Consider the following 13,555-nt stretch of genomic DNA (forward strand, 5'->3'; position numbering starts at 1 on the left):
TGCCACTGTACTCCATCCAGCCTGGGCAACAGATTGAGACTCTGTCTTGAAAAAAAAAAGAAAAAACAGAAAGAAAGAAAGAAAAAAGAAAAAGAAAAAGAAAAAATTATAAAAAATACCTCCTGTGTAGCTAGTACAATTGACACTGCACAACTAAGGGACTGGGGTCTTAGTGGTGGCGGAATGGCCTTGCAGGGGGAGGCAGCGATGGCATTCTGGAAGGAGGTGGATCCTGAGTGAGGAGGAGCATGAGGTTCCAGAGTTCGTGTCACAGAGAGGACAAGATGGGGTCTGCGAAAGACCCCCCCACAAGCCCTGTGGCTTGCAGAATGTGTTTGCTGGGTGGCCTCCTGCCTCTGCCATCTTGTAAGGGTTATACATGGCAGAGGAGAAGAGAGAGGAGGCCCCAGGGTCAGTTCAGCCTTTGTGATGTGTTCACAGGAGCTCCTGCCCAGGGGCCTGGACATCAAGCAGGAGGAGCTGGGGGACCTGGTGGACAAGGAGATGGCGGCCACTTCAGCTGCTATTGAAACTGCCACGGCCAGAATAGAGGTAGGAGGTTCCTGCAGGATCTCCTGAAACGATACCTTTGCAGCTGCCTTTCTGCAACACTGCTCATTAGACATGTCACAGTCGTTCATTAAGGCCATGGCGACCCCCTAAGACAGAAACCAGAATTTGCCAGGCACAGTGGCTCATGCCTGTAACCCCAGCACCTTGGGAGGATCACTTGAGTCCAGGAGTTTGAGACCAGCCTGGACATCATAGCAAGACCCCATCTCTACAGAAAATAAAATAATTAGCTGGGCATGGTGTTGCATGCTTACAGTCCCAACTACTCCGGAGGCTGCAGGAGGATCACTTGAGCCCAGGAATTGGAGGCTACAGTGAGCCACGATTGCACCACTGCACTCTAGCCTGGGCGAGAGAGTGAGACCCTGTCTGTAAAAATGTTTTTAAATTGTAAAAAAAAAAAAAAAAAAAGAGAGAGAGACCAAAATCTGAACTCGCTAGTTTTTCTGAGTGATAGAAAATGAGAAGGTCCTCATGAGAGAAGGTAATCAGTTTCCTCAAGAATCAGATACTTTGGTGTCAGAACATCCTGGGTTCTGGCCGGGCGTGGTGGCTCACGCCTGTATTCCCAGCACTTTGGGAGGCTGAGGCAGGCAGATCATGAGGTCAGGAGGACAACATGGTGAAACCCGGTCTGTACTAAACATACAAAAATTAGCTGGGCATGGTGGCGCGTGCCTGTAATCCCAGCCACTCGGGAGGCTGAGGCAGGAGAATCGCTTGAACCCAGGGAGCGGAGGTTGCAGTGAGCCGAGATCACACCGCTCACTCCAGCCTGGGTGACAGAGTGAGACTCCATCTCAAAACAAAACAAAACAAAAAGACACGGATCACAGAGCCAGCCCACTGCAGCTGCACTCCCCCTGAATAGATTAGAGTCTGGATTCTTTTTCTGACTCTCTCAAGGATGTGGGCAGGGACTTGGGGACTTCCAGATTCAGGTTTCCCAGCTACCACATGATGTTGGACTGAAAGTATAGTAGGACATTAGTGGATCCTTAATATTCAAGGCACATTTAGAAACCATGCTTCTTTTTCACAGGAGATGCTCAGCAAATCCCGAGCAGGAGACACAGGAGTCAAATTGGAGGTGAATGAAAGGTCGGTCTGAGCGGCACGGTGGGACCTAGGGGAGCAGGATCCGTCTTCCTGACATTGGGCTATACTTGCATACTTATTAGGGAATTAGAGGAGAGCAGTAGCAACCACGGGGAAGGGCTGAGTTGATGTAATCATCAATGACAGTATTAATGATGACAGCAATATTGCTGTTTCACTATATAAGAAAAGAAACCCCGGGCTGGCGCGGTGGCTCACACCTGTAATCCCAGCACTTTGGGAGGCTGAGGGAGGATCACCTGAGGTCGGGAGTTTGAGACCAGCCTGCCCAACGTGGTGAAAAATCGTCTTTACTAAAAATACAAAAATTAGCCAGGCGTGGTGGTGCATGCATGTAGTCCCAGCTACTTGGGAGGCTGAGGCAGGAGAATCACTTGAACCCAGGAGGTGGAGGTTGCAGTGAGCCAAGATTATGCCTCTGCATTCTAGCCTGGGTGACAGAGCAAGACTCTGTCTCAAAAAAGAAGAAAAGAAGCCCTAGGAATCACAACTTCACTATTCCTTACGATGGAGACCCACAATTAGATCTCTCTCACTCCCCAGCCTCTCCTTCGGTGCCTCCCCGCAGAATGTTCCAGCAATCTCAGCACGCTTCTTACCTCCCTTTCCCATTCCAAGCTTGCCTTTGGCTAGGAGTGGGGAAGAAAACCGTCGTGTTCATTGATCTTGGGTCTTGGTCTCAGTGTATCCCCAACTTGTTTGTTTATTTGTTTGGCAGGATCCTTGGTTGCTGTACCAGCCTCATGCAAGCTATTCAGGTGCTCATCATGGCCTCTAAGGACCTCCAGAGAGAGATTGTGGAGAGCGGCAGGGTGAGCGTGGGTGTGGGCCCTCGGCAGGAAGAGGAGGCATTGGTGACAGACTCCCGCTCCACCGGACTCTGTGATGCTGCCATCTTGCTCTGTGTGTCCACCTGAGCACACAGCTGCCACTCCTGTAGACATCAGCAGAGGCCCTGGGGAGAAGTCAGAGCTCTAGGACCTCCCCAGAGGGTGGCCAGGCGTGTGTCCCAACTCCAGCTCCCTTCGCACAGGCAGACATTGTTGGAACTTGCTATGGGAGCCCCGCTTACACTGCAAACCTGGGTACTCTGAGGGAGACATGAGGACTTTTGCAAACGAAGCAGGTCCTGAATGCCAGCTTGAGACTGGCTTTTCACGGGGAGCTCAGCCTTGTCTGTTTCCAACAGCAGAGTCAACTTGCCCTTACAAATAGACTCTGCTGTCAGCCTCTTATCAACGCATCACTTCGTGGTCTCATACCTTTGCTGGGATTATCGTCATGTTGTTTTTTTCTCATTCCCCCATATGCTGCCGCAGCTTGGGAGGCGTAAGTCCAGGGAGGGGTTAATGAGCCTGAGAACAGTGCCATAAAGCAAGCAGCCAGGCCTGCTTTGCTGGTGCCTTTTATCTTCCTGAGAGCACCCCAAAGCATAAAAACATTTTTCAAATCCAAGTAGAAATATATTTTTTTAATGTATTCACTGTGTAGTCTCCTTTTTTTTGGCAAATTGCAGAGTGGCTAGACTCTTTTCAGATCATAACTTATTCGTATGAGAATATTTATTCTTACATATACAATACAGAAATGTCATGGTATGGTAGAAATGCTACAGGCTTTGGAGTCAGAAAAGCCCAAGATTTACTTCCATTTATTTCCTGCATGACCTTGGGAAAAGTCTTTTTGTTTGTTGTTTTTTTGTTTTGGGTTTTTTGTTTGTTTGTTTGTTTGCTTTTGAGACTGAGTCTCGCTCTGTCGCCAGGCTAGAATGCAGTGATGCAATCTCGGCTCACTGCAACCTCTGCCTCCTGGGTTCAAGCGATTCTCCTGCCTCAGCCTCCCGAGTAGCTGGGACTACAGGCGCACACCACCACGCCCAGCTAATTCTTGTATTTTTAGTAGAAACCGAGTTTCACCATGTTAGACAGGATGGTCTCAATCTCTTGACCTCATGATCTGCCCACTTTGGCCTCACAAAGTGCTGGGATTACAGGTGTGAGCCACCACGCCCAGCCAGCGTTTTGTTTTGTTTTGTTTGAGACAAAATCTCGCCGTGTTGCTCAGGCTAGAGTGCAGTGACGCGATCTCAGCTCACTGCAACCTCTGCCTCCTAGGTTCAAGTGATTGTCCTGCCTCAGCCTCCTGAGTAGCTGAGATCACAGGCACCCACCACCACACCCAGCCAATTTTTGTATTTTTAATAGAGACAGGGTTTCACCATGTTGCCCAAGCTGGTCTTGAACTCCTGACCTCAAGTGATCCACCTGCCTCAGCCTCCCAAAGTGCTGGGATTACAGGCGAGCGCCACTGCACCCAGCCGGAAAAGCCATTTTAGTCTCTGAATCTTCTTCTTTTTTGTAAAATGGGAATACTAATGCTTATGTCTCAGAGTTACTATGAGGATGATTTGGGATAATATATGTATAAAAGCACCTGCCATATAGTACATGCTCAATAAAAGGTAGCTATTACTATTTTTTATTTCCCTAGGGTACAGCATCCCCTAAAGAGTTTTATGCCAAGAACTCTCGATGGACAGAAGGACTCATCTCAGCCTCCAAGGCTGTGGGCTGGGGAGCCACTGTCATGGTGTAAGTATCCATTGGTACCAAGGCTCCTCCCATGACCCCTCTTCCATTGATCCACTCCAAACAATAGCTAAGGAGGGAAAAAAAAAAACTGTCCCTTAGAAATAAACTATTGATCAGGAAGTCAATAGGACCGAGTTTACAAGGGAGCCTGGCTCTCCCAGGGGACACAGGGCAGGCAGCCTCCCCTCCCTGTTTAGCCAAGGGCGATGGGGTGGTCTGGAGGTGGGATTGTGGAGGAGTTGCAGCTCATTTGCCCATAACTTAGTCCCTCTTGTCGTTTTCCATCAGGGATGCAGCTGATCTGGTGGTACAAGGCAGAGGGAAATTTGAGGAGCTAATGGTGTGTTCTCATGAAATTGCTGCTAGCACAGCCCAGCTTGTGGCTGCATCCAAGGTAGGACCTGTGCTGGACCTCCTAGGACCCTGGAAGGCCTGCTTAGAGAGTACTAGGCTAGGTTAAAGAGTACTTGGCTGCGTTAGGCATTACTTGGGTGAGTTAGAGAGTACTTGGCTAGGTTAGATGGCACTTGGCTAGGTTAGACGGTACTTAGCTAGGTTAAAGGGTACTAAGGGGTTAGAGAGTACTTGGCTAGGTTAGATGGTACTTGGTTAGGTTAGATGGTACTTGGCAAGGATAGAGACTACTTAGGAGTCAGAGAGTACTTGACTAGGTTAGATAGTACTTGAATGATGGGATGGAACTGGTCCTGAGAACAGATGATTTATGCAGGGCTCAGGTGGATTCGCTTCCAAATAAAAATTCAGCCTCTTAAGGATCCCATACCATCCTCTTACAGAGGCTTTTTTTTTTTTTTTGAGACAGAGCCTTGCTCTGTCACCCAGGCTGGAGTGCAGTGGCGTGATCTCAGCTCACTGCAACCTCTGCCTCCCAGGTTCAAGTGATTCTCCTGCCTCAGCCTCCCAAGTAGCTAGGACTACAGGCACGTGCCACCACACCCGGCTAATTTTTTGTATTTTTAGAGGAGACGGGGTTTCACCGTGTTAGCCAGGATGGCCTCGATCTCCTGACCTCGTGATCCACCTGCCTCAGCCTCCCAAAGTGCTAGGATTACAGGTGTGAGCCACCATACCTGGCCTTAGAGGCCTTTCGTGTGACAGCGAGGAACGTCTGTACCCAGGTGCATCACACATGTCCCTCGTGGCTTTCCTCACATCTGTTACAAGTGGCGTTAGAGAGTCCCAGCAATGCCAACTTCCAATTAGCAGTCCTGGCATTCAAGAAACACTCGAATAAGGAATAGGTTGGCATCATAAACAGGTTACCTGGCTTGGCTCTGAGATTCTACAACCCCTCTTTATTAGTGTTCAAATTTGAATCAGGCCAGGCACGATGGCTCACTCCTGTAATCCCAGCACTTTTAGGAGGCCTGAGGTCGGGAGTTCAAGACCAGCCTGGCCAACATGGTGAAATCCAGTTTCTACTAAAAATACAAAAAATTAGCCGGGTGTGGTGGTGGGCACTTGTAATCCCAGCTACTTGGGAGGCTGAGGCAGGAGAATCACTTGAACCTGGGAGGCGGAGGTTGCATTGAGCTAAGATCATGCCATTGCACTCTAGCCTGAGCAACAAGAGCAAACTCTGTCTAAAAAAAAAAAAAAATTATTTTTTGAATCAATATCATCAGTGCCCCCAACTAATTCTCATGTAAAGCTGGTGCCCCAAATCCTTTTAAAAGTTTCACAGTATCCCAGAGTGTTCTTTATTTGTCCTTATTTTCTGGTCATCCCAAATTGGTTTCCACAACTGGGCACATTGTCCAAATAAGTGATAATGCTTAGAGTTTGGAAGCTACCAAGCAAAAAAGCCAGGAATAATTTTTTATATGATAGATATTTCAGGAGCTGACTACAGGCAGCAGATTTTGAGAAGCTGATTGGTGATTGCCGTTTGGCCCACATATCTTTGCTAAGAACCATCAGAGCAATTATCTGATTCAGTCCTCATTGCCCCAGGTGTTGTGTGAACCTAAATTTGCTTTGTCCTGGTAGGTGAAAGCTGATAAGGACAGCCCCAACCTAGCCCAGCTGCAGCAGGCCTCTCGGGGAGTGAACCAGGCCACTGCCGGCGTCGTGGCCTCAACCATTTCCGGCAAATCACAGATTGAAGAGACAGGTAGCCTTTCCAAAGGGACCCTTTTCTTATCCACCCTGTTGAGCTCTTCTCTACATCCTTCCCTGTGCCCAACCAAATCCCACAGGACTATGTCTAAATTCTTTCATATTTTTCATCTTTTTATTTTATTTTTTCTTTATTTCTGTTTTTGAGACAGGGTCTCACTCTGTCGCCCAGGCTGGAGTGCAGTGGTAGGATCTCTGCTCACTGAAACCTCCACCTCCCTGGTTCACACGATTCTCCTGCCTCAGCTTCCCAAGTAGCTGGGATTACAGGCGCCCGCCACCGCACTTGGCTAATTTTTGTATTTTTAGTAGAGACGGGGTTTTACCATGTTGGCCAAGCTGGTCTTGAGCTCCTCACCTCAGGTGATCCACCCTGCTTGGCCTCCCAAAGTTTGCTGGGATTATAGGTGTGAGCCACCGCACCCTGACTTTTTTTTTTTTTTTTTTTGAGACAGAGTCTTGCTCTTGTCACCCAGGCTGGAGTGCAATGGCTCAATCTTGGCTCACTACAACCTCCACCTCCAGGGTTCAAGTGATTCTCCTGCCTCAGCCTCCCAAGTAGCTGGAATTACAGGTGCCCACCACCGCACCTGGCTAATTTTTGTATTTTTAGTAAAGACAGGGTTTCACCATGTTGGCTAGGCTGGTCTCAAACTCCTGACCTCGCGATCCACCCACCTCAGCCTCCCAAAGAGCTAGGATTACAGGAGTGAGCTGCCATGTCCGGCCCCCTCAGTTACTTTCATGCAGTGTTGACAAATGGCAAGCCAGGCGTTTCCACAGAGCACTGGCATAGGCTGCCTCTCAGGTGCCAGTCAGCCAGGGTAGAATTTGATAAGACCTTCTTGTTTCCATCCTTGCAGACAACATGGACTTCTCAAGCATGACGCTGACACAGATCAAACGCCAAGAGATGGATTCCCAGGTGAGAGCTCCATCTGTAAGTCTAGATAGCCTCTATTGCCTAGACATGGACTCTAAATATTATTCCCACGGAGAAAAGCCAGAGGGAAATGAACACAGGTGCACCTACTAACCCAAGACTGAATGTAAATCTTGCTGGAAGAAACAGTGGAGGTAGAGAAGGTGATTAGTGAAGATCAGAATCCTTGTTTTTTTTTTTTGTTTGTCTTCTTTTGTTTTTTTTCTTTTTTGAGATGGAGTCTCATCCTGTCGCCCAGGCTGGAGTGCAGTGGCGTGATCTCGGCTCACTGCACTCTCCACCTCCCAGGTTCAAGCAGTTCTTCTACTTCAACCTCCCAAGTAGCTGGGATTACAGACGTGCGTCACCATACCCAGCTAATTTTTTTTTTTTTTTTTTTAAGACAGAGTCTTGCTCTGTCACCCAGGCTAGAGGGCAGTGGTGTGATCTCAGCTCACTGCAAGCTCCTCCTCCCGGGTTCATGCCATTCTCCTGCCTCAGCTTCTCCAAGTAGCTGAGACTACAGGCGCCCGCCACCACGCCCGGCTAATTTTTTGTATTTTTAATAGAGATGGGGTTTCACCATGTTAGCCAGGATGGTCTCGATCTCCTGACCTCGTGATGTGCCCACCTCGGCCTCCCAAAGTGCTGGGATTACAAGCATGAGCCACTGCGCCCGGCCTTAATTTTTTATTTTTAATAGAGATAAGGTTTCACCATGCTGGCCAGGCTGGTCTCAAACTCCTGACCTTGTGATCTGCCCACCTGGGCCTTCTAAAGTGCTGGGATTACAGGCATGAGCCACCAGCCCTTTCTTTTTTAAAATAAGATAGAGATGGGGTCTCACTATGTTGCCCAGGCTGGTCTCAACTCCTGGCCTCACACAACCCTCCTGCCTCAGCCTCCCCAAGGGTTGGGATTACAGGCATGAACCGCCACGCCCAGCCAAGATCAGACTCTTAACTCTTGCCCACTAATCTTGGACTAACGTTCCTCTAAATGTTATCCAGGATCTCTTAGTATCCACAAACTTAATAGTCTTACTATAAACACTGTTTTAGACTTCTGGTATGAATTATTTGCATATGACTTTTAGTTTTAAAAGAGAAAATCCTTTTAACTCATCAAAGGCAATGCTATTATTTCTCTCTGTTGTTCTATAAACTCATACCATGTAAAATAGGTATCAGCGAGATCCTTTAAAAAAAAATTGACATAGTTTTTCTAGAATAACTGGTCATCAGTCTTGGGATGAATTTCAAATTGGAATTGTTAAAGTACTCCAAGATGTGTCACTCCGCATTTTTTTTATTTTTTTGAGTCAGGGCCTTGCTCTGTTCCCCAGGCTGGAGTGCAGTGGTGTGATCACAGCTCACTGCAGCCTCAAACTCCTGGGCTCAGGTGGATCCTCCCACCTCAGCCTCCTGAGTAGCTGGGACTACAGGTGCACACCACCATGCCCAGCTAATTTTTCCTTCTTTTTTTTTTTTTTTTTTTTTTTTGTGTGAGACCGAGTCTTGCTCTGTTGCCTAGGCTGGAGTGAGTACAATGGCACAATCTTGGTTCACTGCAACCTCTGCCTTCCAGATTCAAGTGATTCTCCCGCCTCAGTCTCTGAAGTAGCTGGAATTACAGATGTGCACCATCATGCCTGGCTAATTTTTGTATTTTTAGTAGAGACGGGGTTTCACCATGTTGGCCAGGCTAGTCTCAAACTCCTGACCTCGGGCAATCCACCCAGAGCCTTTGCTCTGGCTGTTTCTTCTGCCTGGAATATTCTTCTCCAGGTTTCCAGACAGCTGAGCTCTTAAGGCCATGTAAGCTGAAAAACGACTTTCTGAGAATAGACTTGGCTGACTATTCGTAGGCTTTATCCTATCTCCCTGTGTCATTTCTTTACAATGTGATCTTTCTTCTTCATTTGTTTGTCTCTTCCCTCTACAGGGTAAGCAGGGACTTTGTCTGTTTACCACTGTGTCTGCAGCACCTATTAACAGCCTGGGGTACATGATCAGTGCTCAGCAAATATTCCTTTTTTTTTTTTTTTTTTTGGCTGTTGTTGCCCAGGCTGGAGTGCAATGGCACAATCTCAGCTCATTGCAACCTCTGCCTCCTGGTTTCAAGCAATTCTCCTGCCTCAGCTTCCCAAGTAGGTGGGATTATAGGCATGCACCACCACACCTGGCTAATTTTGTATATTTTTATCAGAGACGGGGTTTCATCATGTTGGTCAGGCTAGTCTCAAACTCCTGACCCCAGGTGATCCACCCACGTTGGCCTCCCAAAGTGCTGGGATTACAGGCATAACCCACCATGCCTGGCCAGCAAATATTCCTTGAATTAGGAAATAAAATAAATTACATTAATGAGAAGTAGAGCTAGACAAGATCACCCTTTCCTTTATAGTAAGATTTTCCATGCTTTTTCCTGTAGCAGTAATAAGCCTAAGTTGCACAAATACCTGAAAGATATCAGAACCATCATATTTGGTTCCTACCTGGGTTTCCAGGGAACTGGGATTGAAGAAGGATTACAACTAGATTGGTACTCACCATACAGTTAGGCTAAATATTAGAGTTGTTTTAAGATAGTGATTTATCAGAGGAACAGAAGAGAAACCCACCTACCATTCAGGCATTTGTAAAGCATCATTCACTTCCAGTAGAGGATCACAGTGAGTACAGCATAAGAGCTACTGGGATAGAGAAATGCATGGGAGAATGGAAAAATTAGAGCAAAGAAGAGGATTGAAATTGAGGGCCGGATAAAGTATGGAAACAGGGTGAATAATATGGAAGAAGAAGAATTCACAATGCAGCAGAAAGGGAGTAATCAAAATAAGACAGATGTAGGCTGGGCATGGTGTTTCATGCCTGTAATCCCAGCACTTTGGGAGGCCAAGACAGGAGGATCTCTTGAGGCCAGGAGTTCACTACCAGCCTGGGCAGCAGAGCAAGACCCCATTTCTATAAAAAAATAAATAAATAAAAATTAAATCTCAGAGAGCTGATCAAGAGAAAATCCCACTTACTTTCCCTTACAGGTTAGGGTGCTAGAGCTGGAAAATGAATTGCAGAAGGAGCGTCAAAAACTGGGAGAGCTTCGGAAAAAGCACTACGAGCTTGCTGGTGTTGCTGAGGGCTGGGAAGAAGGTAAGCTGACTCCAAGGATGGGCACTAACCCACAGCAGGGAGGGGAAGCTGTGTGGCCAGGGCCTTCCCCTAGAATGGAACAGAACAAGGAATCCACCAGATCGGCGGCTTCTTCCTTCTCTTCTCTCCTCATGGAACCCGTTTTCTCTTCCGTTGTAAATAACCTTTAAGCCTAACTTTGGGTGAAATTACGGTGAATTGAAAGCTTTTGTTGTCACCTTTTAAGACCTAAACATTGATCATAACTCACTCACTGCCATTCCTTCCCAGGCCCAGCAAGCTTTGCCAACTCCCTGGGAATTTAGTTTCTGGCCAGCAGAGAGCTGAAAAATGAATAAATAGTGGTCAGTCGAGATCTGGCAGACAGGCACAAGTGAATTACAAGGTTCTGACTATCTAGAGCCAGTGAAGGGCAACGATTGCCAAAAAATAGAAGGGATCAGGTGGTAGGCCGGGCGCGGTGGCTCACGCCTATAATCCCAGCACTTTGGGAGGCCGAGGTGGGCAGATCACGAGGTCAGGAGATTGAGACCATCCTGGCTAACATGGTGAAACCCCGTCTCTACTAAAAATACAAAAAATTAGCCTGGTGTGGTGGTGGGCACCTGTAGTCGCAGCTACTCGGGAGGCTGAAGCAGGAGAATGGCGTGAACCCGGGAGGCGGAGTTTGCAGTGAGCCGAGATTGCGCCACTGCACTCCAGCCTGGGCAACAGAGCGAGACTCTGTGTCAACAAAAAAAAAAAAAGAAGGGATCAGGTGCGGAGAAATGGAGTGGCATGGAGTCACATTCAGCCTGCCAGCCCAGAGACTTGCCATCCATCACCTCGAGTCTATATGTTGTTGTCTGCATGTCGAAAGCAGTCAACTTGATCACAGCCAAGACTGTTCACTCTTACTGGACTTGACTGACTCTGGGCACCAACCATAGACAGATCCTAGTCATTCCTAGACACGAAACTTGGGGACTATGTGATTACACCATGGTTATAATTATAATGTATTTTTGAGCCCCCATGGTGGCAGGTTTTGTTGGTTAAGTGAATGCATGCATGCCTGAGTGCTTTGCAACATAAATTATCATTGTCTTTTAGGAACAGAGGCATCTCCACCTACACTGCAAGAAGCGGTAACTGAAAAAGAATAGAGCCAAACCAACACCCCATATGTCAGTGTAAATCCTTGTTACCTATCTCGTGTGTGTTATTTCCCCAGCCACAGGCCAAATCCTTGGAGTCCCAGGGGCAGCCACACCACTGCCGTTACCCAATGCCGAGGACATGCATGACACTTCCAAAGACTCCCTCCATAGCGACACCCTTTTTGTTTGGACCCATGGTCGTCTCTGTTCTTTCCCCGCCTCCCTAGTTAGCATCCAGGCTGGCCAGTGCTGCCCATGAGCAAGCCTAGGTACAAAGAGGGGTGGTGGGGGGCAGGGCCACTCAACAGAGAGGACCAACCTCCAGTCCTGCTGACTATTTGACCCCCACAACAATGGGTATCCTTAATAGAGGGGCTGCTTGTTGTTTGTTGACAGCTTGGAGAGGGAAGATCTTATGCCTTTTCTTTTCTGTTTTCTTCTCAGTCTTTTCAGTTTCATCATTTGCACAAACTTGTGAGCATCAGAGGGCTGATGGATTCCAAACCAGGACACTACCCTGAAATCTGCACAGTCAGAAGGACGGCAGGAGTGTCCTGGCTGTGAATGCCAAGGCCATTCTCCCCCTCTTTGGGCAGTGCCATGGATTTCCACTGCTTCTTATGGTGGTTGGTCGGGTTTTTTGGTTGTATTTTTTTTTTTAAGTTTCACTCACATAGCCAACTCTCCCAAAGGGCACACCCCTGGGGCTGAGTTTCCAGGGCCCCCCCACTGTGGCAGCTCCGGCGATGGTGCTGCCCAGGCCTCTCGGTGCTCCACCTCCGCCTCCACACTGAGCAAGTGCTGGCCCACCCAGTCCATGCTCCAGGGTCAGGCGGAGCTGCTGAGTGACAGCTTTCCTCAAAAAGCAGAAGGAGAATGAGTGCCTTTCCCTCCTAAAGCTGAACCCTGGCGGAAAGCCTCTGTCCACCTTCACAAGGGAGAATACAACAGAAAGAGGGACAAGAGGGTTCACACAGCTCAGTTCCCATGACCAGGCTCAAAAACTTGATCACATGCTTGAATGGAGCTGGTGAGATCAACAACACTACTTCCCTGCCGGAATGAACTGGCCGTGAATGGTCTGTGTCAAGTGGGCCATCTCCCTTGGCCCAGAGAGGGAGCGTGGGAGCAATTCCCAACTCCTTTCTGCAGATGTCTGCCTTGGCATCCTCTTGAATAGGAAGATCGTTCCACCTTCTAAGTAATTGACAAACCCGGAAGATCAGACGCAATTGCTTCCATCAGGAAAGAACCCTATACTTGGTTTGCTACCCTTAGTATTTATTACTAACCTCCCTTAAGCAGCAACATCCTACAAAGAGATGCTTGGAGCAATGAGGACTTCAGGTGTGACTCTAGCAAGGCTCATCTTTCTGCCCGGCTACATCAGCCTTCAAGAATCAGAAGCAAGGCCAAGGTGCTGGACTGTTACTGACTTGGATCCCAAAGCAAGGAGATCATTTGGAGCTCTTGGGTCAGAGAAAATGAGAAAGGACAGAGCCAGCGGCTCCAGCTCCTTTCAGCCACATGCCCCAGGCTCCCGCTGCCCTGTGGACAGGATGAGGACAGAGGGCACATGAACAGCTTGCCAGGGATTGGCAGCCCAACAGCACTTTTCCTCTTCTAGATGGACCCCAGCATTTAAGTGACCTTCTGATCTTGAAAAAACAGCGTCTTCCTTCTTTATCTATAGCAACTCATTGGTGGTAGCCATCAAGCACTTCCCAGGATCTGCTCCAACAGAATATTGCTAGGTTTTGCTACATGACGGGTTGTGAGACTTCTGTTTGATCACTGTGAACCAACCCCCATCTCCCTAGCCCACCCCTCTCCCCAACTCCCTCTCTGTGCATTTTCTAAGTGGGACATTCAAAAAACTCTCTCCCAGGACCTCGGATGACCATACTCAGATGTGTAACC

At 48.0% G+C, this 13,555-nt stretch overlaps 1 protein-coding gene across 5 annotated transcripts in view; it reads left to right on the top strand.

Moving 5' to 3' along the window:
* Positions 1-11,654, top strand: part of HIP1 (huntingtin interacting protein 1) — a 195,742-nt gene extending 184,088 nt beyond the window's left edge. For all 5 annotated transcript variants that reach the window (XM_058443959.1, XM_032756398.2, XM_032756408.2 and 2 more), the window contains 9 exons: positions 442-552; positions 1,616-1,674; positions 2,411-2,504; positions 4,183-4,283; positions 4,572-4,677; positions 6,294-6,417; positions 7,286-7,347; positions 10,388-10,496; positions 11,589-11,654. In XM_058443959.1, coding sequence (XP_058299942.1) covers positions 442-552; positions 1,616-1,674; positions 2,411-2,504; positions 4,183-4,283; positions 4,572-4,677; positions 6,294-6,417; positions 7,286-7,347; positions 10,388-10,496; positions 11,589-11,641 — 819 coding nt within the window. In that variant the 3' untranslated portion in view covers positions 11,642-11,654. The remainder of the gene's footprint in view (positions 1-441; positions 553-1,615; positions 1,675-2,410; positions 2,505-4,182; positions 4,284-4,571; positions 4,678-6,293; positions 6,418-7,285; positions 7,348-10,387; positions 10,497-11,588) is intronic.
* The last annotated feature ends 1,901 nt before the right edge of the window (positions 11,655-13,555 follow it).

This window comes from Hylobates moloch, unplaced genomic scaffold, assembly GCF_009828535.3.
Source record: "Hylobates moloch isolate HMO894 unplaced genomic scaffold, HMol_V3 SCAFFOLD_1, whole genome shotgun sequence".
In the NCBI taxonomy this organism is placed as follows: domain Eukaryota; kingdom Metazoa; phylum Chordata; class Mammalia; order Primates; family Hylobatidae; genus Hylobates; species Hylobates moloch.